Source organism: Aspergillus ambiguus, assembly GCF_047715705.1.
Source record: "Aspergillus ambiguus strain CBS 117.58 unplaced genomic scaffold BDV59scaffold_12, whole genome shotgun sequence".
Taxonomy (NCBI): Eukaryota; Fungi; Ascomycota; class Eurotiomycetes; order Eurotiales; family Aspergillaceae; genus Aspergillus; species Aspergillus ambiguus.
Window position 1 is genome coordinate 53,462 of NW_027395525.1, and position 16,854 is coordinate 70,315.

Here is a 16,854-nt window from a genome sequence, read left to right on the forward strand (position 1 = left end):
CAGCGCAAGTTAGAAATCAGAGCAATGATAAATGACATAATTTGAATGAAAATACAAGAGAGAGACTACAAGCGAGAAAGAAAGAAGAACGTGAAAAATTCCTGACTTCCTAAGAGATTTCATGACAACTACCAATGAAAGTTGCATGGGGTGAATGTTGCTCCTGTAGCTACAATATTTCGTTACCCAGACGTTGCGCACTGTCAAAATCTAAAAGCTTTCTTATAATAAGGAATGTCCAAAATCATCCAAATTTATGCTCCTCGTTCATCGGCCCTAATCATTCCCATCAAAAAGTGTATAACGGCTGGGGCCAGTTTCTCAAGCCCAGCCCAAAGGAGTGTACATGAAAGTGCAATATCGCAATATACCCGAAAAAAGGTCCTTAATGCATCTTTGGACTTATTACCAAGCTGTGCAGGTTCCCCAGGTCTGGGTCTGAGGAGGGCCAACATCAACGGTCTCTTGGCCGTTAACAGTGGTGACGGAACCGTCAACACCGTGGAAGGTGCAGGTAGCACCGCCAGAGCCGGAGATCTTGGAGATGCTCAAGTCGTTATCTTGTAGTTTGTTAGCATATTCGTGCAGCTATCCTTGGGGGCAACTGGTAGTGCATACTCAAGACCGCAGTTGAGCCATCAGCAGGAATGGAACGGACATAGGAAGCGTCGGCGGCGCCGTGGAAGGTGACAGTAACATCGAAACGCTTCTCAACAGGACCAGCATTGGCAAGGCCAGCGACAGCGGCAAGGGCAACAGCAACAGCAGAGGTCTTCATTTTGAGCGGTATATTGGATAATTTATAACTTTGGAGAGTTTCCGGGTGATAATCTTTGGTTGTTCGACTGATGCGATTGTTCAGATTGAATGTTCTACTTGAGGTGGTTAACAAGGTCTTTATATACATTTTCCACATCCCCTGGAGTATCAAAAGCCTCATATTGGCGCCTGAGGTATAGTTCTAAATTTGACTTGTAGGTTTGTACACGAGTATGTTAACCGTGGTACTCCGGGTGGCCTAAGGCGATGTTGACGGAATAGGCAAATCAGCTGGCTTACTTGAATATACACAGCCATCAACGAGGCACATCGCATTGGAGAGGTTTTAAGCTACATGTAATGAATTACATCATATTATCTCTATTAAATGGGACTGCGGTTTAGTCACGCCCGTTGCTGTATCTCTGGGCGGCCACCTGGATTTACCTTGTACATTACTCGTTGAGCAGTGCCCCGGACCTAGACTTGCCTAAGCCTGTCTTGGAAACTCTAACACAAAATGATACATTTGATTGGTGATGGAATAGGACAACACGACAGAATGTACAGTATCCAGACGCATCGATACCCCGCGTTGTCATAAGGCTGTGGTGCTGATCGGCACATAACCTGGTGATCAATGACCCTAAACCGGCACATCCTGGAGACTTTGCTATTGTTTCTATCACTTAACATAATGACATCTAATATCTCTTCCACACCAGGCTTTCCTGGGAGCATGTGATGGGTCGCGAACAAGAGCGGTGGGGAATCAAGCGTGGTTTGGCATGATCAGGATGGCTCGTGTTGGCTGACATCACATATTGAGCCTCACGTACACATTTTGTGTCTTACATGGTGGGTGTAGAGTTGGCGCAGCATGGTTAGGCAACGACAGCCGCCAGCTTGGTACCATACATAGAATATACTCGAACAATGGCGTGGATGCAGTAAGCGTGCTTCTTATTCCTAGCCACGCCGACAAAATGCTCAACTGCATAGTCAGAAAATATACCTTCCAAGGATGCGCGTCCGGTGCATCAAAAAGACAAAGGATAAGAATACAAAAGCAGAAGGATCGCTATAAGTACCGCGAAAACGTATTGGCTTTTATTATGCTGATGCTTGCTTCTCACGATAGGATCTGAGCAATACCATTTGTTAATGTCTGTTAAAATATTTAAAAAAGTTCGTCTAACCAAAAAGGTACTGACATCCATTTCTTGTCGTGTACGTCGGCAGGTAATAACGTGCATTGTCAAAATTATCATGCATCTAGTAGGATGATAAATATTATCATGGTATGAATTTTAGTTCTCCATCAAGTCAGCGCACCTTATAAGAAGTATAATCGAAGACCAAAGAGCGATAGCTGTAGAGTTGTATGCATCGTATATATTCTCATGATCCCTAGGCTCCGCTTAGATGATTGGTGTTGGTCGATATTATAAAATGCTTCTCTGTTCGCGCAATACCCTCATAGCAATGGAATAATGATACTAGAAGAACATACATGCTAATTTAGTTATATGATATGGATTGGTTGTATATGCACTTACACGTATGATCATAATCTCAAAAGGCCTTGTCTCATTGTGTAAACATAATCCAATTGTCCCTCACGAATGTGCCACGGTGAAACGGCATCTGATTCTTAACCAATCACACGTTTGACAAACGAACCATACTAAACTTTGTACTACATAATCTCTTAGACTCATGCGTTTAGGCGACATCGGAGGCATTGGAATCTTATATAAATAAGATAGTTGTTAACGAAGCTATACGCCGGTCCGGGAACTATATGACACGAGATTTCCAGTGCATGCACCAAGACTGTCTATCCAGAAACCCTGACTATGCTAAATCTCATCCGTACAACCAAAAGGAAAAGTAATCTTGGATGTGAAAGTTGTGCGGTGTGACGACATGACATCTAGCAGTCGGCAGGCAAGGCCTCGGTGTCGCTGGAGGTGGTGAAGAGCTCGAGCTCAGCAGCACGGCGGTTCTTGAGACCCTCGGAAGGTTCACCGTTGGCATACACCCACTTGGGGAGCTCCTCCTGGGCCACGGTATCGGGGTCCTCTCCGTTGTTCAGGCGTTCGGCAAGGGTGGACTCGGCAACAGCGCCAGTGCCGACGTTGAAGCACCAGGAAACAAGGGCGCCATACTGGTTGTCGTTCAGGGTAACGTCCTCGGAGAGAGCAGCGACAACGCCATCCTGGTAGGCCTGATAAAAACTAACATGAGAAATGTGTCTTCTGAGGCAATATTGGAGTGGGTGAGATTTACAGTAATGTCATCAGCGAAAAGCTTCTCGCCGTCGGACTCCGACAAAGGGATGTCGTAGGACACATCGGAGCAGGACCAGTCATCGCACAGATGACCATAGCCAACGGTGGGATTTCCATATCCATCGTCGTAAACATCAGCCTCCCAGCTCTCGTAGCCCTTCATGAGTTTGAGGGTGGCTTCATTCACATCGGGGCCGGAGCAGGCGGCGGCGGCGAGCGCCGGAAGGGCAGCAAGAATGAACTTGATGGTAGTGGAAGGCATCTTGATGGTATCTAACTTTTAAAGCTGGAGAAACCAGATTCTGGGAGATCTTGTAGGGCTGAAGAGTTGCTTTGGTTGATGATCAAGGTTGTTACATGAGGAAGAGAGTCCTCTTTATACCTTCCTACGTCTCGAAAGCCTTGATTCATTTTGGGATCCCTTCTCCGTTGTTCAGAACTCTCAGGCAAGAGCAGCGAGGATCGACAGGAAACATCGTAGAATACGAGATGGACATTGCAGCTAGAGCCCGAATCACGACGCTAGCGGCTCTATTTCTGGATGCAGGAACGCGGAGGACATAGGGCACAGTGCTCGGGAGAGATATTTGTCTGTGCTCTCCAGTATCGGCTGAGTATTTTCAGCGTGCCAAGTATCGTATTCCTCGACAGATCGTTATATAGGGCTCGTTTTGGTGGCCGATCTTGTCCATCCTTTCGGGTTCCTGGATGTTGCGTTGTCGGCGAGCCACCTATTTATGGTATTAAAACACGAGAGGCCCGCCCCCGGCGGTCTTGGTACATTTTAGCGGATGGGACCCGGGCTTGGCAATCTACAATCTTCATTGTTTTGGCCCTATGGGGCCGTAGTACATCGTATATTCGAAGTGTGTAGTTGCATTCTCTCGTTAAGCAGAAACCATATGGCAGAATGAGCGCGGATCACTATTGTAACCCGAAAGCAAGAGAACGCAAGGAGAGTCCGGCATTGCCTGGTTCGAAAATAACAGTGTCTCGTAAAGTGATCATTCACGACAGTGGAGTAGCTGGGGGATAGTAATCAGCGTCAAGTCAAAAAGTGCAGTGTTGAGAGCGGGAGTAATTGTAGCAAGGATGAGACATCTTTAGGATGTCTATCATGCACAGAGATACGGTTGATTAGGAAACTACAGAAGCCTTGTTATATATCTCTCGTACCACGAGTCCAGTAGGCATAAACAGCCAGCCCCCTCTGTAATAAGACAGCTCCTCTCCTTTAATGATAGTGGATTGACTAGAATGTACTGTCGAGAGGGTTGCGCATCTTAAATCAAATTTTGTCATTATGAGGACCCTTTGTGCTATATATTCTGTCGCCTAATATGAGCCCAAGCAGCGCAATTCATGTCACTGCCCAGTTGACCCCATGTATATATAAGCATAGCATTTCACTGCTACTATAGAAAGCCTCTGCGTAGTTGACTAGGTCAATGGTCAGACCTTGTATATCCACATCTTGCACGCACTCACAACAAAGCCAAGGACCTACTATAGAATATTCTGGCTGATGAAAGATGATCTGATATGAAAACCCAAGTACGAATACATCCAACATAAGAAAAATGATGGAGATATCAGTCAAAAAATAGACCTAGAAGAAAAATACGACATAAGAATAAATCAAGCCTGGGGTACTTGTAAATCACAGAACCAGCCTACGATGGAACATCCCTCCTCCCTCTTACACAAACAAATACAAATCCCTAGAAACTCGAGGATCCATTACACCCTGCATTCACGAACTCTCAGAGTCGGACTTCACACTGGCGGGATCCTCCCCATAGACCTCGCGGTATTCGCGGAGATAGCGCTCCTTGTCGGATTCCTGCAGTCTTCGGTATTTCTACAATTCGTCAGCGACCATTCTGAGACTGTCGATGAAGTCTGAAGATACCTCTTTTTCATAATCCGTCATGCCCCGCCATTCTTCCGTCACACGGGACGTAATATCCTTTGCGGCCATATGCTTGAAGTCACCACCCTCTGTTCGCTCAACGAAGTAATGCACGAAGGCGGTACGCGGACGCTTGACCAGGCGATCATCACGGAGCTGAGGAACGGATGACTTCGTGTACTTTGCTAGGCGTCGACGAGCCAGATTGGCATCCTTAATCTGCAGGGGAGTGTGTGACTTGATCCAGTGGTCGTACGCAGCGGCATTTGACTGCTTGTTTGATGCGGCAATGGAGGTAAATTTCTGTAAAGCATTGTGAGTTACGGCGCGATCAGAATACTAACGACTACGCCCTAAAGATAGTACGAACCTCTTTCTCTTCGGCGCTGATGGCCTTGGCTAGCTCGGTAGCAGCCTTGAACGCTTCCGAACCCTTTTGAGACGTCTGTTGGGCCTCGGCGAGCTTGCTCATAACAGCCAGGTTCCAGTAGTTCTCCGAGAGCTTCTTTGGCGGCTCCAGAGCTGCCACCTTGAGGTCCTTGATAAGCTGTCGCAGCTCGCGCGCCTTCTTGGCTTCCTTCTGCTTCTCTGTCAAGCCTCGCTTCTTCGGCGCCTTGGGCTTCTTAGCCTTCTTCTTTGTCGCCTTGCTCTTCTTCTTCGTCCCTTGGGAAGAATTGGATGTTTTTTCCCCGGTCTTCGTCGCAAACGTGTTGATCAACTGTCCAGACAGAACAGTCGAAACGGGAAGGTTGTGAGCAATTGGGCGCAAGGCGGTGCGACGAGCAGGAAAAGAAATGCGCCGGACGTGACTCCGAGCGACGGCGACCTGAAGGGGACGGGAGAAGGCGTCGCTGACATGGAGGTGTTTCAGGAGACCGCCTCCGCGGCGTACCAAACTAAACGGCATTGCGAGCGGCGATAACAACAATAAAACTGCCGGGGGAGACCGGTAGTATAGGTCGATGGGAAGATTGGGGTTGACGGGAGTCGCACGAGTAATGTCGCCAATATGCCACGATATTCGAGCGCCAGAGGAGCCGGAGCAGGAGAGAAGTGCAGGAGAAGAAGACCGTCCCCTTGGTAGCTCTGACGAAAGCGGGAGGAGGTTGGGGCGCGTCGTTTGGGGTTGACTGAATCGGGCAAGTGCCTTGCACGTGACACGACTTCCTTTGAAGATGAGTCACGTGCACCACACCCGACCAACTCGGCGGGAGAGAAAGAAGCATGACTGGCGGCCGATAAACTGACTCTTCCATATTGCCACTTCTCGGTGTCGACGCGCCGACCATTTTGCAACACCAATCTGTCGCGATCACGTCCGATCTCTAATGGAAAATTAAACAATCCCAAAGCGATCCCGCCAGTGTCCTCAGTACCGACTCGAGCTTCTCTTGAGATTCAGTAATACTCACTCATAGCTGGGCTGCAACAATGGCTCGCCACGGGGATACTCGCTCACCATCACCTGTAGGCAGCACATATTCTTCATCAAGACGGAGTCGCAGAGATGATGATCGTTACGAGAGGAGCCGGCGCGATGATGGACGAAGCTACAGGAGATCGCGCAGCCCCGAGGTACGCAGTTTGTGTAAAGCGTTGACCTGCCTTTTGAATTTTACTGACTCACTGGCTTTTACCAGAGGCGCTACCGCGAGCGTGACCGTGATTCATACCGGCGAGACGATTATCGCGATGAAGACAGCTATCGACCGATTCGAAGGGACCGTTCTCGAGATCGTCGACGTTCTAGAGATCGAGGCGACGACCGGGATCACCGTCGTAGAAGTCGTGAGAGGGATTATCGAAGCAGGCGAGATGACTCCCGCGACAGAGCTCGGAGACGGGTAGATAATTCTACTGACTTGAAGCACAAGTCTAGACGGGACGACAGTCGGGATCGGCCCCGAGATTCTGCTTCTCGATCTCGGGAGGTGAGTCGCTCCCATGCCATCCTTTCCATCTGTGAGCAGTGTACTGAACATTTTTCTTTCAGACATCGAAGCCCGCCACTCCAGCGCCGTCCGCCGGCCCAACCGAAGAAGAGAAGAGGGCTGAGCGACTGGCGAAACTAGAGGCCTGGAAGCAGAAACAGGCCGCCGAGAGGGAACGGAAACAGCGTGAAGCCGCTGCAGCCGGTGGAGCGAAAGGTTTTCTGGACGAAATCGATCGAAAGTCCGGTCTTTCTCCCGCCGTCGGGTCTCCCCAGTCACCGGCGACCCCGGGCTCCGCTAAAGCACCTCCCGCTGCTCAGTATGCTGGAAAGTTCGACCCCAAAGCTATCGCAAAAAACGCAGCGCCAGCTCCCGCTGCTTCAAATGTGTTGGGAGATGATGTCGCGGTTCCTACTGCTGCTAAGGCTTCTGTTACCTCCACTACTGCTAGGGTACAAGCTAACAAGCCTTCTGCCACAAGCACAGCCTCAGGTACGTTACATACTTCCGTTTTGTATGTTCCAGACTTAGTGTTTCTAACTATGCATGTATAGTTCCATTGAAAGCAAAGGGAACCGTCGGAAGGTTCGGCCTGGGCACAAAACAAGCCACAGATACGGAGAAGTCTTCTGCTACTAAGACCCTAGGCTTCGGGGAAGAAGAATCCACGCGAAGGAAACTGGAGAGGTTGCCCACACCACCTGTAGATGACGCAAATGATGCGAACAAACCCGAAGAAAATGCAGAAGATGACGAGGATGATGTTGACATGCAGGAAGGGGATACTGAGGAACAGAATGCGGCAGCCGCTCGAGCAGCTGCTGAGAGACGAGAGGAGCGCCTTCAAAACGAGGCAAGCAAGAGCAATGGCGATACTCCAATGAATGATGCACCTAGTCAGCCGGAAGGTGATAAAATGGAAGTGGATGCGCAGGACGAGGAGGAGATCGATCCACTGGATGCTTTTATGTCAGAGCTAGCCGAATCGGCCCCGCCCAAGAAGACTACGGGTGCGAAGTTTTCCAAAGCGAAGGAACTGCAGCCGGAGGCCTTATTTGGTGATGAGCACGACCCAGATATCACCGCTGTTGGCGACGGCGACGCGGATGATTTTTTGGCTATCGCAAACAAAGCCAAGAAGAAGAAAGATATTCCTACTGTTGATCATGGGAAGGAGGAATACGAACCGTTCCGGAAGAAGTTCTACACGGAACCCTCTGATCTGGCGCAGATGTCCGAGGGGGAACTGGCTAGTCTGCGACTGGAACTCGACGGGATCAAAGTGCGCGGTGTTGACGTGCCTAAACCTGTTTCAAAGTGGTCACAGTGTGGCTTAGGCGTGCAGACGCTAGATGTTATTGATAGATTGGGTTATGAGAACCCAACATCAATCCAAGCCCAAGCAATTCCAGCTGTCATGTCCGGCCGTGACGTTATCGGTGTGGCTAAGACCGGCTCCGGCAAGACAGTTGCTTTCTTGATTCCTATGTTTCGCCACATTAAAGACCAACGGCCCTTGCAAAACATGGAAGGCCCGATTGGCTTGATCATGACGCCAACGCGTGAGTTGGCCACGCAGATCCACAAAGAATGCAAGCCCTTCTTGAAAGCGTTAAATCTGCGTGCTGTGTGCGCTTACGGTGGTGCACCTATCAAGGACCAGATTGCCGAGTTGAAACGTGGTGCGGAAATCGTGGTCTGTACTCCTGGCCGGATGATTGACCTTCTAGCCGCGAATGCTGGTCGCGTCACTAACCTGCGAAGAGTGACGTACGTTGTTCTGGATGAAGCAGATCGTATGTTCGACATGGGCTTCGAGGGCCAAGTGATGAAAATCCTGGCAAATGTACGCCCTGACCGACAGACGGTGCTGTTTTCTGCCACGTTCCCTCGTAACATGGAGGCCCTGGCTCGGAAGTCATTGACCAAACCAGTGGAGATTGTCGTCGGCGGCAAGAGCGTTGTTGCACCTGAGATTACTCAGATTGTTGAAGTGCGAAATGAGGACAAGAAGTTCGTGCGTCTTCTTGAATTGCTAGGAAACTTATATTCCAGTGATGAGAATGAAGATGCTCGAGCCTTGATCTTTGTTGAACGCCAGGAAGCTGCCGATACACTTCTTCGTGAGCTAATGCGAAAAGGTTATCCGTGTATGTCGATCCACGGAGGTAAGGACCAAATTGATCGTGACTCTACGATTGCGGACTTCAAGGCGGGCATCTTCCCAGTTTTGATTGCCACTTCTGTTGCAGCCCGAGGTCTGGATGTGAAACAGCTCAAGCTAGTCGTGAATTACGACGCACCCAATCACTTAGAGGACTACGTGCATCGAGCTGGACGAACGGGCCGGGCTGGAAATACCGGCACAGCAGTCACTTTCTTGACGGAAGACCAGGAGCGGTATTCCGTGGATATTGCCAAAGCCTTGAAACAGAGTGGACAGAAGATTCCCGAGCCGGTACAGCAGATGGTTGACTCCTTCATGGAAAAGGTCAAGGCCGGTAAGGAGAAGGCCAGCGCATCTGGATTCGGTGGAAAGGGCTTGGAACGGCTCGACCAAGAACGAGATGCAGCACGCATGCGTGAACGGCGCACCTACAAGACCGGCGAGGAAGGCGAAGAGGAAGAGGAGAAAGAAGAGAGGAATGAGGAGGCAGAGGAACGATTCAATAAGGCCATCTCCTCGGTGCAGTCAGCTTCCGCACCGTCTCTGCCTGGTGTTCCCAAAGGCATCGATCTGGATGGGAAGATTACTGTGCACCGGACCGAAAAGGATACGAATGGTTCAAAGAACCCACTCGACAAGGTCAGCTCGGCTGTTGCGGATATCCACTCCCGTCTCTCCAGGGCCGGAGTTATGCGTAGTGGAGTCCCGATCGACAATAGAGGGCCTGACGCGGGTGCTTTCCACGCAACGTTGGAGATCAATGACTTTCCTCGTATGTTATGCTTCCTGTCCATCCCATATTCAGTGTTGGGCGAGCTTATACTAATTTTTTCTTTTTGCTATACAGAAAAAGCTCGTTGGGCCGTCACCAACCGTACGAATGTTGCCAAGATCCTCGAAGCCACCGGTACCTCAATCACCACCAAAGGCAGCTTTTACCCTACGGGCAAAGTGCCTGCGCCTGGCGAGAACCCGAAGCTGTATATTCTTGTTGAGGGCGAGACCGAGTTGGCAGTTACGAATGCTATGCGCGAATTGATGCGGTTGTTGAAGGAGGGAACATTGGCTGCTGCGGATAGTGACGCGAGGGCGCCAGTGGGAGGAAGATATAATGTGGTGTAGAGTTGTATCATACCCCGTGCACGGAACATGATAAATTTACTTCTTGGATTTGCTGTAAATTGCGACCAAAGTGCGCAACAAAGACGTTGGATCCACGTTTTGGCTACCATTCCCACATCCAAGCCAAGCATGCCAGGTATCATGTAGAAAAGAGCATCGAAGACGTCTTGAATAATACTAACTCCCGCGATACCAGAGGTCGACATTGCAACATAACGCTCAGATAAGTCAATCAAGAGCAACTGCCAGTATATACAGTGAACAGTTATTCCCACCGCTGCGCAGCGGCGGCCTCGTCGGCATCCCTGGCGGCTCGCTCCTCGCGACTCACCTCATTCAACGTCTGGTTGGGAGGTCGGGCTTTCTGGGCTGCCAACTTCGATCCTAGCTTACCTTTACGTGCCGTTGTGGCGGATTCGGCTCGTTTCTGGTAAACGAATTTGGTCAGTCCAAGGGAACTAACTCATGTAACCAGGGCCATAATACGACGGAGACAACGGAGGTAGAAGAATGACTCACCTGCGCCGCAATGGCTGCATTCGTTCGTGCATCTGCTGTGTCCGGACTACTTGTGCTTGGTGTTGTTGATGGTTCCCCAGCACCACCGAGTGTCCTTCCGGGTGTACCCCAGTTCGATTTGGGGAGCGGGGCGCGTGGGCCGGAGGACGAGGAAGTGGTGCCTTTCTGGGGGTTTTGCCCTGAGCCGAGGACGCGGCCGGGTTGAGCGAAAGCGTCTGGTTCATTTGAGGATTTGGAGCAGAAGCTTCCCATCGTCGAAGGGTGGGGTATAAGAAGGGAGACGGAGGAGTGGGTGGATGCGACGCGATGCGATGCGATTTGTGGCGGGGTGGCGGGGATTGACTCGTATTCCACAACGGTGGGAGTAGTAGGAGGATGGCACGTGCTGATGAGGTTGTCGGTGAGGACTGGGTTTAGACAGACCGATTGCGTACAGTTGAGAAGGATGTTAATGCTGATGTACTCCGGATAATAATGACGATAGATTGATAGAGGTGGATATGCCGATCCGGAGGAAGGCGGTGGGAGGGCACGTGTTGCGATAAGGCTGCGGGTAAATGGAGGACAGCATGGAGGACCAAACGACTCAGGTATGGACGGATAAATTCTTCTGCCGAGATACAGATCGCCCGACCAAGGGAGAGGATCGCATGAGAAAAGAATAAGTAAAATAATGTCGATGACAAAAAGCCAAGCTGACGGACTGCCTGTTTGGGCCGTGGATAAGGATTACCGGATTGGTCACCGCCTCTGACAATAAGAAGGCCCTGGATTGGCGGCACAGTCTGACCGCCCTGTCCGCAGGGTCCCCATCTTCCCCAAGGTACTCAGGGATGCCTGAGGCCCGCTTCATAATCTGAACGCAGAGATTCGAGCACATCATTAGTTCCCTCGCACATTAGCCTCTAACTACTACCACGCTGGTGCAAGTTCCAAGTTCAACCATCCGCAATAACCAGCTTCATGCTCCCAAGGTCCCCATTCCCCTCTCTGCCGCTTCCCCATGTGGGCGGTCAGTTTTCTTCTCCCATTCCCACACCCACTCACCTGCACCCTTGCTGTGCTCAGTGCGCTTCGTCTTCGCCCTGATTGACTCCCAGACGTATCATTTAACTCCTTCTCCACGCTTGGTTGATCTTCTACCGCTTTGGGTACGCTTCTCTCCTGCATATATGCCCGTCGTGGTGGCGAAAGTCCGCTAACCGCTACCCTAGTGTCTGCGACGACTAACTCCAGACTCCTCCATCCGCTCTCCGCCTTGCCTATCTTCGCACGGATTGACAATCTCCTGCGAGAAGACAGCTTAGACGGTCATCATACGGCTCTCTGACATCTTGTCCAGCGCAGCTTTCCGTTCTCAATCCGTCTCATTGAGTGCTCTGCCTCGGTTATTACCATGGCTTCGCACACAAAAAAAGACGACAACTGCCTGGAATGCCGTTGGGAATCCTTCAATATTGACGGGAAGGACTCGGAGAACTCATCCGAGACCCGTCAATCCTCTCAGTGGCACTGTGATGATGGTCACGATCACTCGGCCCTTCCGCATTGTGACCTCGATGATGCCTGTTGCGACCTCGATGATTGTTCTGTTACCTGTCCATCGGTCTGTGATGGCTTTGTTGACTGCGATGAGTCCACCGCCTGCTCTGCGCCTCATTGTAATGATGACTGCGAGGAGCAACATTGCGAAGGCGCTGAGCCGGTATGTTTTGACGACCACTGCTTTGGCAGCGATGCCGTCAACGGGACAGACCATACACTTGAATCTCTATTGTCACTAGGGGAACCCTTTTCGATAGAAACGGGTAACCTGCTCCCATCAACCACGATTGAACACACGCAAACCAATCACTTGGTGAAAACGACGGAACCCCCCACCTCCGGGATCATCGGGCAGCCTCCTTCCTCGGATGCTTTCTTTACGCCCTTCCAGACTGCGATCAACCACTGTCATCCTCAGACCTTGAACCACTTTCATTGCCATGACTTTCCCAAAGAGCTACACTCCACCCTGTTGGATCCTTCATTCCCTGCGCAAAACAACGTCAATCCAGCTGACGTGTTTCACATTTTGGGCATGTGCCCGGACCTTACTGCAAATCATCCATTATACACACACGAGGAACAGAATTGTCAGCATCATCTAGACAGACCGACGACAAACGGCCCCACAAGTTCACCCTCCTGCTTTCACATTCCGCACTACAGTATGAATGACATCAGAAAGGCCCCGGCTTACCAGAGCGGTCGAGGCCCCTGTCGTACCCACCACCGGTGCAAAGCCCATCCACACCCACACATCCACCCATACGGACATTACTCGCCTTATTCTCGTCAGTCTCGGTCCAGCGTGAGCTCTCAATTCATGTCCAGTCCAGGCGAGACGCCTCCCCCTCTGGAGGGTGGCGCCTCGTCTGTTTTGACCAGTCCGGAGTACAATCCGGCAGATCCCGAATTGCACATTTGCAAATGGACCACAATTGTCCACGGCATCAAATCCACCTGCGGTGCCGCCTTCCCGGACTCTTGTGCCCTACAAGAGCACCTAATTGCACGACATATGACGACGGTAGACGGCGCCAAAGGAAACGGATACTATTGTTGTTGGGATGGCTGCCATCGCCCGGATGAACCTTTTTCGCAGAAGTCCAAACTTCAAGGCCATTTCCTGACCCACAGCAACTGTAAGTGTTCTATATAACGCCTTGTATTGCAGCCATCATACTGACTTGACAGATAAAAACTTTAAATGCACGGTCTGTGGCAAGATGTTTGCCCGACAAGCCACATTGGAACGACACGAGAGGAGCCACCGCGGAGAAAAGCCCTATAAATGCTCTGAATGTGGAAAGACGTTTACTGATAGTAGTGAGCTGAGTATGTTCCATTCTTCCTTTCACTTACCTTTCCTCGGCTAATCGATCAGAAACGCATTCGCGCACGCACACAGGAGAGAAGCCGTTCAAGTGCACCTACCCGGGGTGTAATTTCCAAACTGGAGATGTAAGCTTCCCCTCGTCCGTGCAATTATCCAAGGTTAACATCGAGGTATAGTCTTCGAACATGTCTAGCCATCGTCTAAGTATGTATTCGTTCTTCCATCTACCTTAGAAATACTAACTTGCCCAGCACATGGTGAACGGAGACATAAATGCGCTTTCCCGGGTTGCACGAAGAGCTTCACTAGACCTGGTATGTTCCTATCTTATGGATATTTGACATTCACTAATCTATGCAGACCAATTGAAACGACATATCAGGTCTACCCACAAGAGCGATGATTCCGCCTTTGTCTCTCCGACGGTTGATCAGTTCACGCTGTCTTTCAGCACAGTCGTATAATCCGGCGTCTCTTAAAAAAAAATTAACATGGGAAAAGTAATGACCAGGACGGGGAACGGCGTTGCTGGAATAATGTTTATACCATGTCATACCCACATATTGTCTGTGATCTTAACAGTCTACTATATGATATCAGATGGATCCCTGATTGGACATATATGATGATTAATGACGAAGTCTATCTTACACCACCATGTACAATAGCTAGCCAGTCATCTAAGAACACTAGCTAATAACAGAAGCTCCCCATATCCATTTACAGTGTCCCATCTGCGGAGCCACGACGCAAGGTCCGTCCAAACATATACTCAATCAGCCTTGGCCCTTTCCTCTAACACCTCAACCGCATTTTGCAGCTCCCTTACCCGCTGTCCAACCCGCCGTCTCACCTCGTCGCGCACCTCCGTCGGGATTGCGGCCGGGTCGAAATTAGTCTCCACAATTTCGCTCTTGTCATCGGGCTCTGGCTCGTTCGATCCAGCCGTGTAGGCGATATCGGTCGTGTACAGTGAGTAGACGGCTAGGAGCTGGTTCAGGGCGTCCCGCGCGGATTCGCGATCCGACGCGGCGTAGATAGTCGCGCCGTCCGTGCTTTCCGTGGCGATCTCAAACTCGTCTTTTGCCGTTTCGTATCTGCTCATACTTTGTGATTAGAATCGCGGTATTTATGTATGCCTCGTTGATGAGAGCTATACGTGCAGTTGGCGTGCGGGGTCAGAGTGGGTGTTCGTACAGTTCTTGCAACTCTTCGATAATCTCGTCACTCTGCGATTTACCACTGGAAGTAGTTGCCAATGGCCTAATTCTGTTAAAAATGGCACTCGTTTGGTGGTGCGGTTGTGGAGCGAGGCCCTGGCGTGGATTCTTGGTCATTGGCGTCGGACATGTCGGAATGCCGTGGCATGATGATAGGGTTCGGGAGGGGACGCGCCGCACTGCGTGGGAGGGACGAAGGAGTCTGCGGAGGGAAGGGAATACTGTCGTCCGGAGAGGGGGCATTGTCGTCAATTCGTGTATCCTTTGTGGGGTTGGGGTACGGTTGTGAATTGATGAAGGAGTGATGGGAAGTTACCACTGCGAATGACGTCTGATGATCCGAGCGCCAACTTATCTAATCTCACGTGCCTTCATACTTCCATGATAACAGCGTTGGATAATAGATCTTACCTAGGTAAAGGTTCTTTCTAGCAATCTGACAGATAAACTCTGGCTTCATATTTGTACATATATGCCTGACATGCCTGACGAATGGCTAGCCCCTATTGAACGGTCTCTGGCCGATGATAAGCGAACGGCTATACATCCATAGACTTCGGAATGTTCTTATTGTTTTAGTAGATAAATTCATTGCCAGTAACTAAGACCCAGCACAATACCACTTAGTATCCGCTAGGCCTAAAGGATCTCTGTATAAGTGCGGGTGGGAGGGTTGCCGGCTTGACACTTTTTTTTTTTTTTTTGGTGCACTATATATTGCCTAGGCATGGACTATTTGAGTCGTGGATAGGCTGTAATCTGAATGTAGTATCGCCCAAAAGTACTTCATTAAAATGATGGGAAGCAATAGACAGGGCATGATTATTTGATGGAAGCTGCTCATAACCAAGAAATGCTTCTCTTGGGCTTCCCATGCTAGTACGCGGACCTGTAAGCCACGAAGATGGCCAGTTAAGTGACAAGGAGGTGTAGAAACGCATACTCATGCGGAATTATACTAATTTCGCTACCAGTTGGAGCTGTTCAGGAGCTCCGTGGAGTTGGGAGGCTCCCATTTTTCATTTATGAAGGTGTACCTAGGTAGCTTCCCTTTATAGTGCAGTCTGCCCGTCTCTCCTTACAAATTATTGCCATAACGTACTTAGTTCTTTCTGAAAACAGGAGTGTAGATTGTACTTACATAGGGAAGAGAAAGGCTGAAGTTGCCTTTCGTTTTGGCACTTTCTCTCCCATTCTCTCTTCCTGCATACTGTCCACTAGCATTTCTCTTCCTCCCTCCCCGCCCACCCTTGGAAGCAAACAAAACAAGAGGGTCTATAGTATCTTTCGTTGAACAACTATCGTGCCGCTCAAGTGCTTGGGCTCTCTAGGTGGAAGCCTATAATCATCATCAGGACCAGCCTTGTTACGCCTTGGTGGCTATATACGCCAGACACTTTTGAGGATTGGATGATTTTGAACCACCAGCTGGCTATTGCATCACGCTTGTATTTCACAAGGATATTGAGCATTTAGCTGATTTTCGTAGAGGCAAGTGATCCCCTTGTTATGATTTGATGGTCCAGTGGCCAAATGATGATGCACTTCAGTGATGCTTAGCTTTGGCTGACAAGTCCACCCAGCTGCCTTTCAGGATTATATTGTCTTCAGACTATTCATCATCAAGGCAAGTGATCCACTATTCCTTGTTACGATCTGATGGTCGGGTGGGGGGCCAAACGATGACAGCTTGGAAAAAGGGGACGACGTCCTCTCGGTGATGCTCAGCTTTGGCTGACTTGATGGATCATCCAGATATCCTTCAGAAATATATGATCATTGGGTTTTTGCTCATCATTAAGGTAAGTGATCCAACTTGTTATGATATACGGCCGGTGGCCTGATGGTGAAAACCATCTCATGTTCAGCTTAAGCTGAGTTGAGTCTCACTCGATACCTTTCAGAACCCTAAGTCAGATTGGAGAATTCGATAATCATCACGAGGAAACCTGGATGACCCATCCTGTTATGAGACAATGGAGATGTGCGCAATGTGGAATGGTTCGTGAATTGGGAGGGATAAGAGACGGGTGTAGCAATTCAGTTTTA

At 49.9% G+C, this 16,854-nt stretch overlaps 7 protein-coding genes across 7 annotated transcripts; 2 read left to right on the plus strand and 5 right to left on the minus strand.

Annotated features, from left to right (window-relative positions):
• Positions 1–405: 405 nt before the first annotated feature.
• Positions 406–778, minus strand: BDV59DRAFT_201220 (uncharacterized protein; the record flags this gene model as incomplete). The annotated part of the gene is made up of 2 exons (XM_073693753.1): positions 406–560; positions 619–778. The coding sequence occupies 2 exons, from the start codon at positions 776–778 to the stop codon at positions 406–408; spliced, it is 315 nt and encodes a 104-aa protein (XP_073548662.1).
• A 1,749-nt stretch (positions 779–2,527) lies between these two features.
• On the minus strand, positions 2,528–3,761 carry BDV59DRAFT_176408 (lysozyme). The gene is made up of 2 exons (XM_073689427.1): positions 3,052–3,761; positions 2,528–2,989 (listed from the first exon to the last, which is right to left on the minus strand). The coding sequence occupies exons 1-2, from the start codon at positions 3,313–3,315 to the stop codon at positions 2,696–2,698; spliced, it is 558 nt and encodes a 185-aa protein (XP_073548663.1). The 5' UTR covers positions 3,316–3,761; the 3' UTR covers positions 2,528–2,695.
• Positions 3,762–4,353: 592 nt separating this feature from the next.
• On the minus strand, positions 4,354–6,071 carry BDV59DRAFT_176409 (uncharacterized protein). Its single transcript, XM_073689428.1, has 3 exons — positions 5,336–6,071; positions 4,966–5,268; positions 4,354–4,914 (listed from the first exon to the last, which is right to left on the minus strand). The coding sequence occupies exons 1-3, from the start codon at positions 5,870–5,872 to the stop codon at positions 4,807–4,809; spliced, it is 948 nt and encodes a 315-aa protein (XP_073548664.1). The 5' UTR covers positions 5,873–6,071; the 3' UTR covers positions 4,354–4,806.
• A 131-nt stretch (positions 6,072–6,202) lies between these two features.
• BDV59DRAFT_176411 (DEAD/DEAH box RNA helicase) lies at positions 6,203–10,251 on the plus strand. Its single transcript, XM_073689429.1, has 5 exons — positions 6,203–6,540; positions 6,606–6,896; positions 6,959–7,388; positions 7,451–9,835; positions 9,911–10,251. Exons 1-5 carry the CDS (start codon positions 6,397–6,399, stop codon positions 10,183–10,185), a joined length of 3,525 nt encoding a protein of 1,174 aa, XP_073548665.1. The 5' UTR covers positions 6,203–6,396; the 3' UTR covers positions 10,186–10,251.
• Positions 10,233–11,374, minus strand: BDV59DRAFT_176412 (uncharacterized protein). The gene is made up of 2 exons (XM_073689430.1): positions 10,705–11,374; positions 10,233–10,612 (listed from the first exon to the last, which is right to left on the minus strand). The coding sequence occupies exons 1-2, from the start codon at positions 10,954–10,956 to the stop codon at positions 10,451–10,453; spliced, it is 414 nt and encodes a 137-aa protein (XP_073548666.1). The 5' UTR covers positions 10,957–11,374; the 3' UTR covers positions 10,233–10,450.
• A 231-nt stretch (positions 11,375–11,605) lies between these two features.
• BDV59DRAFT_176415 (C2H2-type zinc finger protein) lies at positions 11,606–14,356 on the plus strand. The gene is made up of 7 exons (XM_073689431.1): positions 11,606–11,855; positions 11,919–13,391; positions 13,444–13,584; positions 13,634–13,710; positions 13,762–13,789; positions 13,837–13,899; positions 13,946–14,356. The coding sequence occupies exons 2-7, from the start codon at positions 12,101–12,103 to the stop codon at positions 14,047–14,049; spliced, it is 1,704 nt and encodes a 567-aa protein (XP_073548667.1). The 5' UTR covers positions 11,606–11,855; positions 11,919–12,100; the 3' UTR covers positions 14,050–14,356.
• BDV59DRAFT_18484 (uncharacterized protein) lies at positions 14,249–15,117 on the minus strand. Its single transcript, XM_073690751.1, has 2 exons — positions 14,783–15,117; positions 14,249–14,682 (listed from the first exon to the last, which is right to left on the minus strand). The coding sequence occupies exons 1-2, from the start codon at positions 15,046–15,048 to the stop codon at positions 14,358–14,360; spliced, it is 591 nt and encodes a 196-aa protein (XP_073548668.1). The 5' UTR covers positions 15,049–15,117; the 3' UTR covers positions 14,249–14,357.
• Between the last annotated feature and the right edge of the window lie 1,737 nt (positions 15,118–16,854).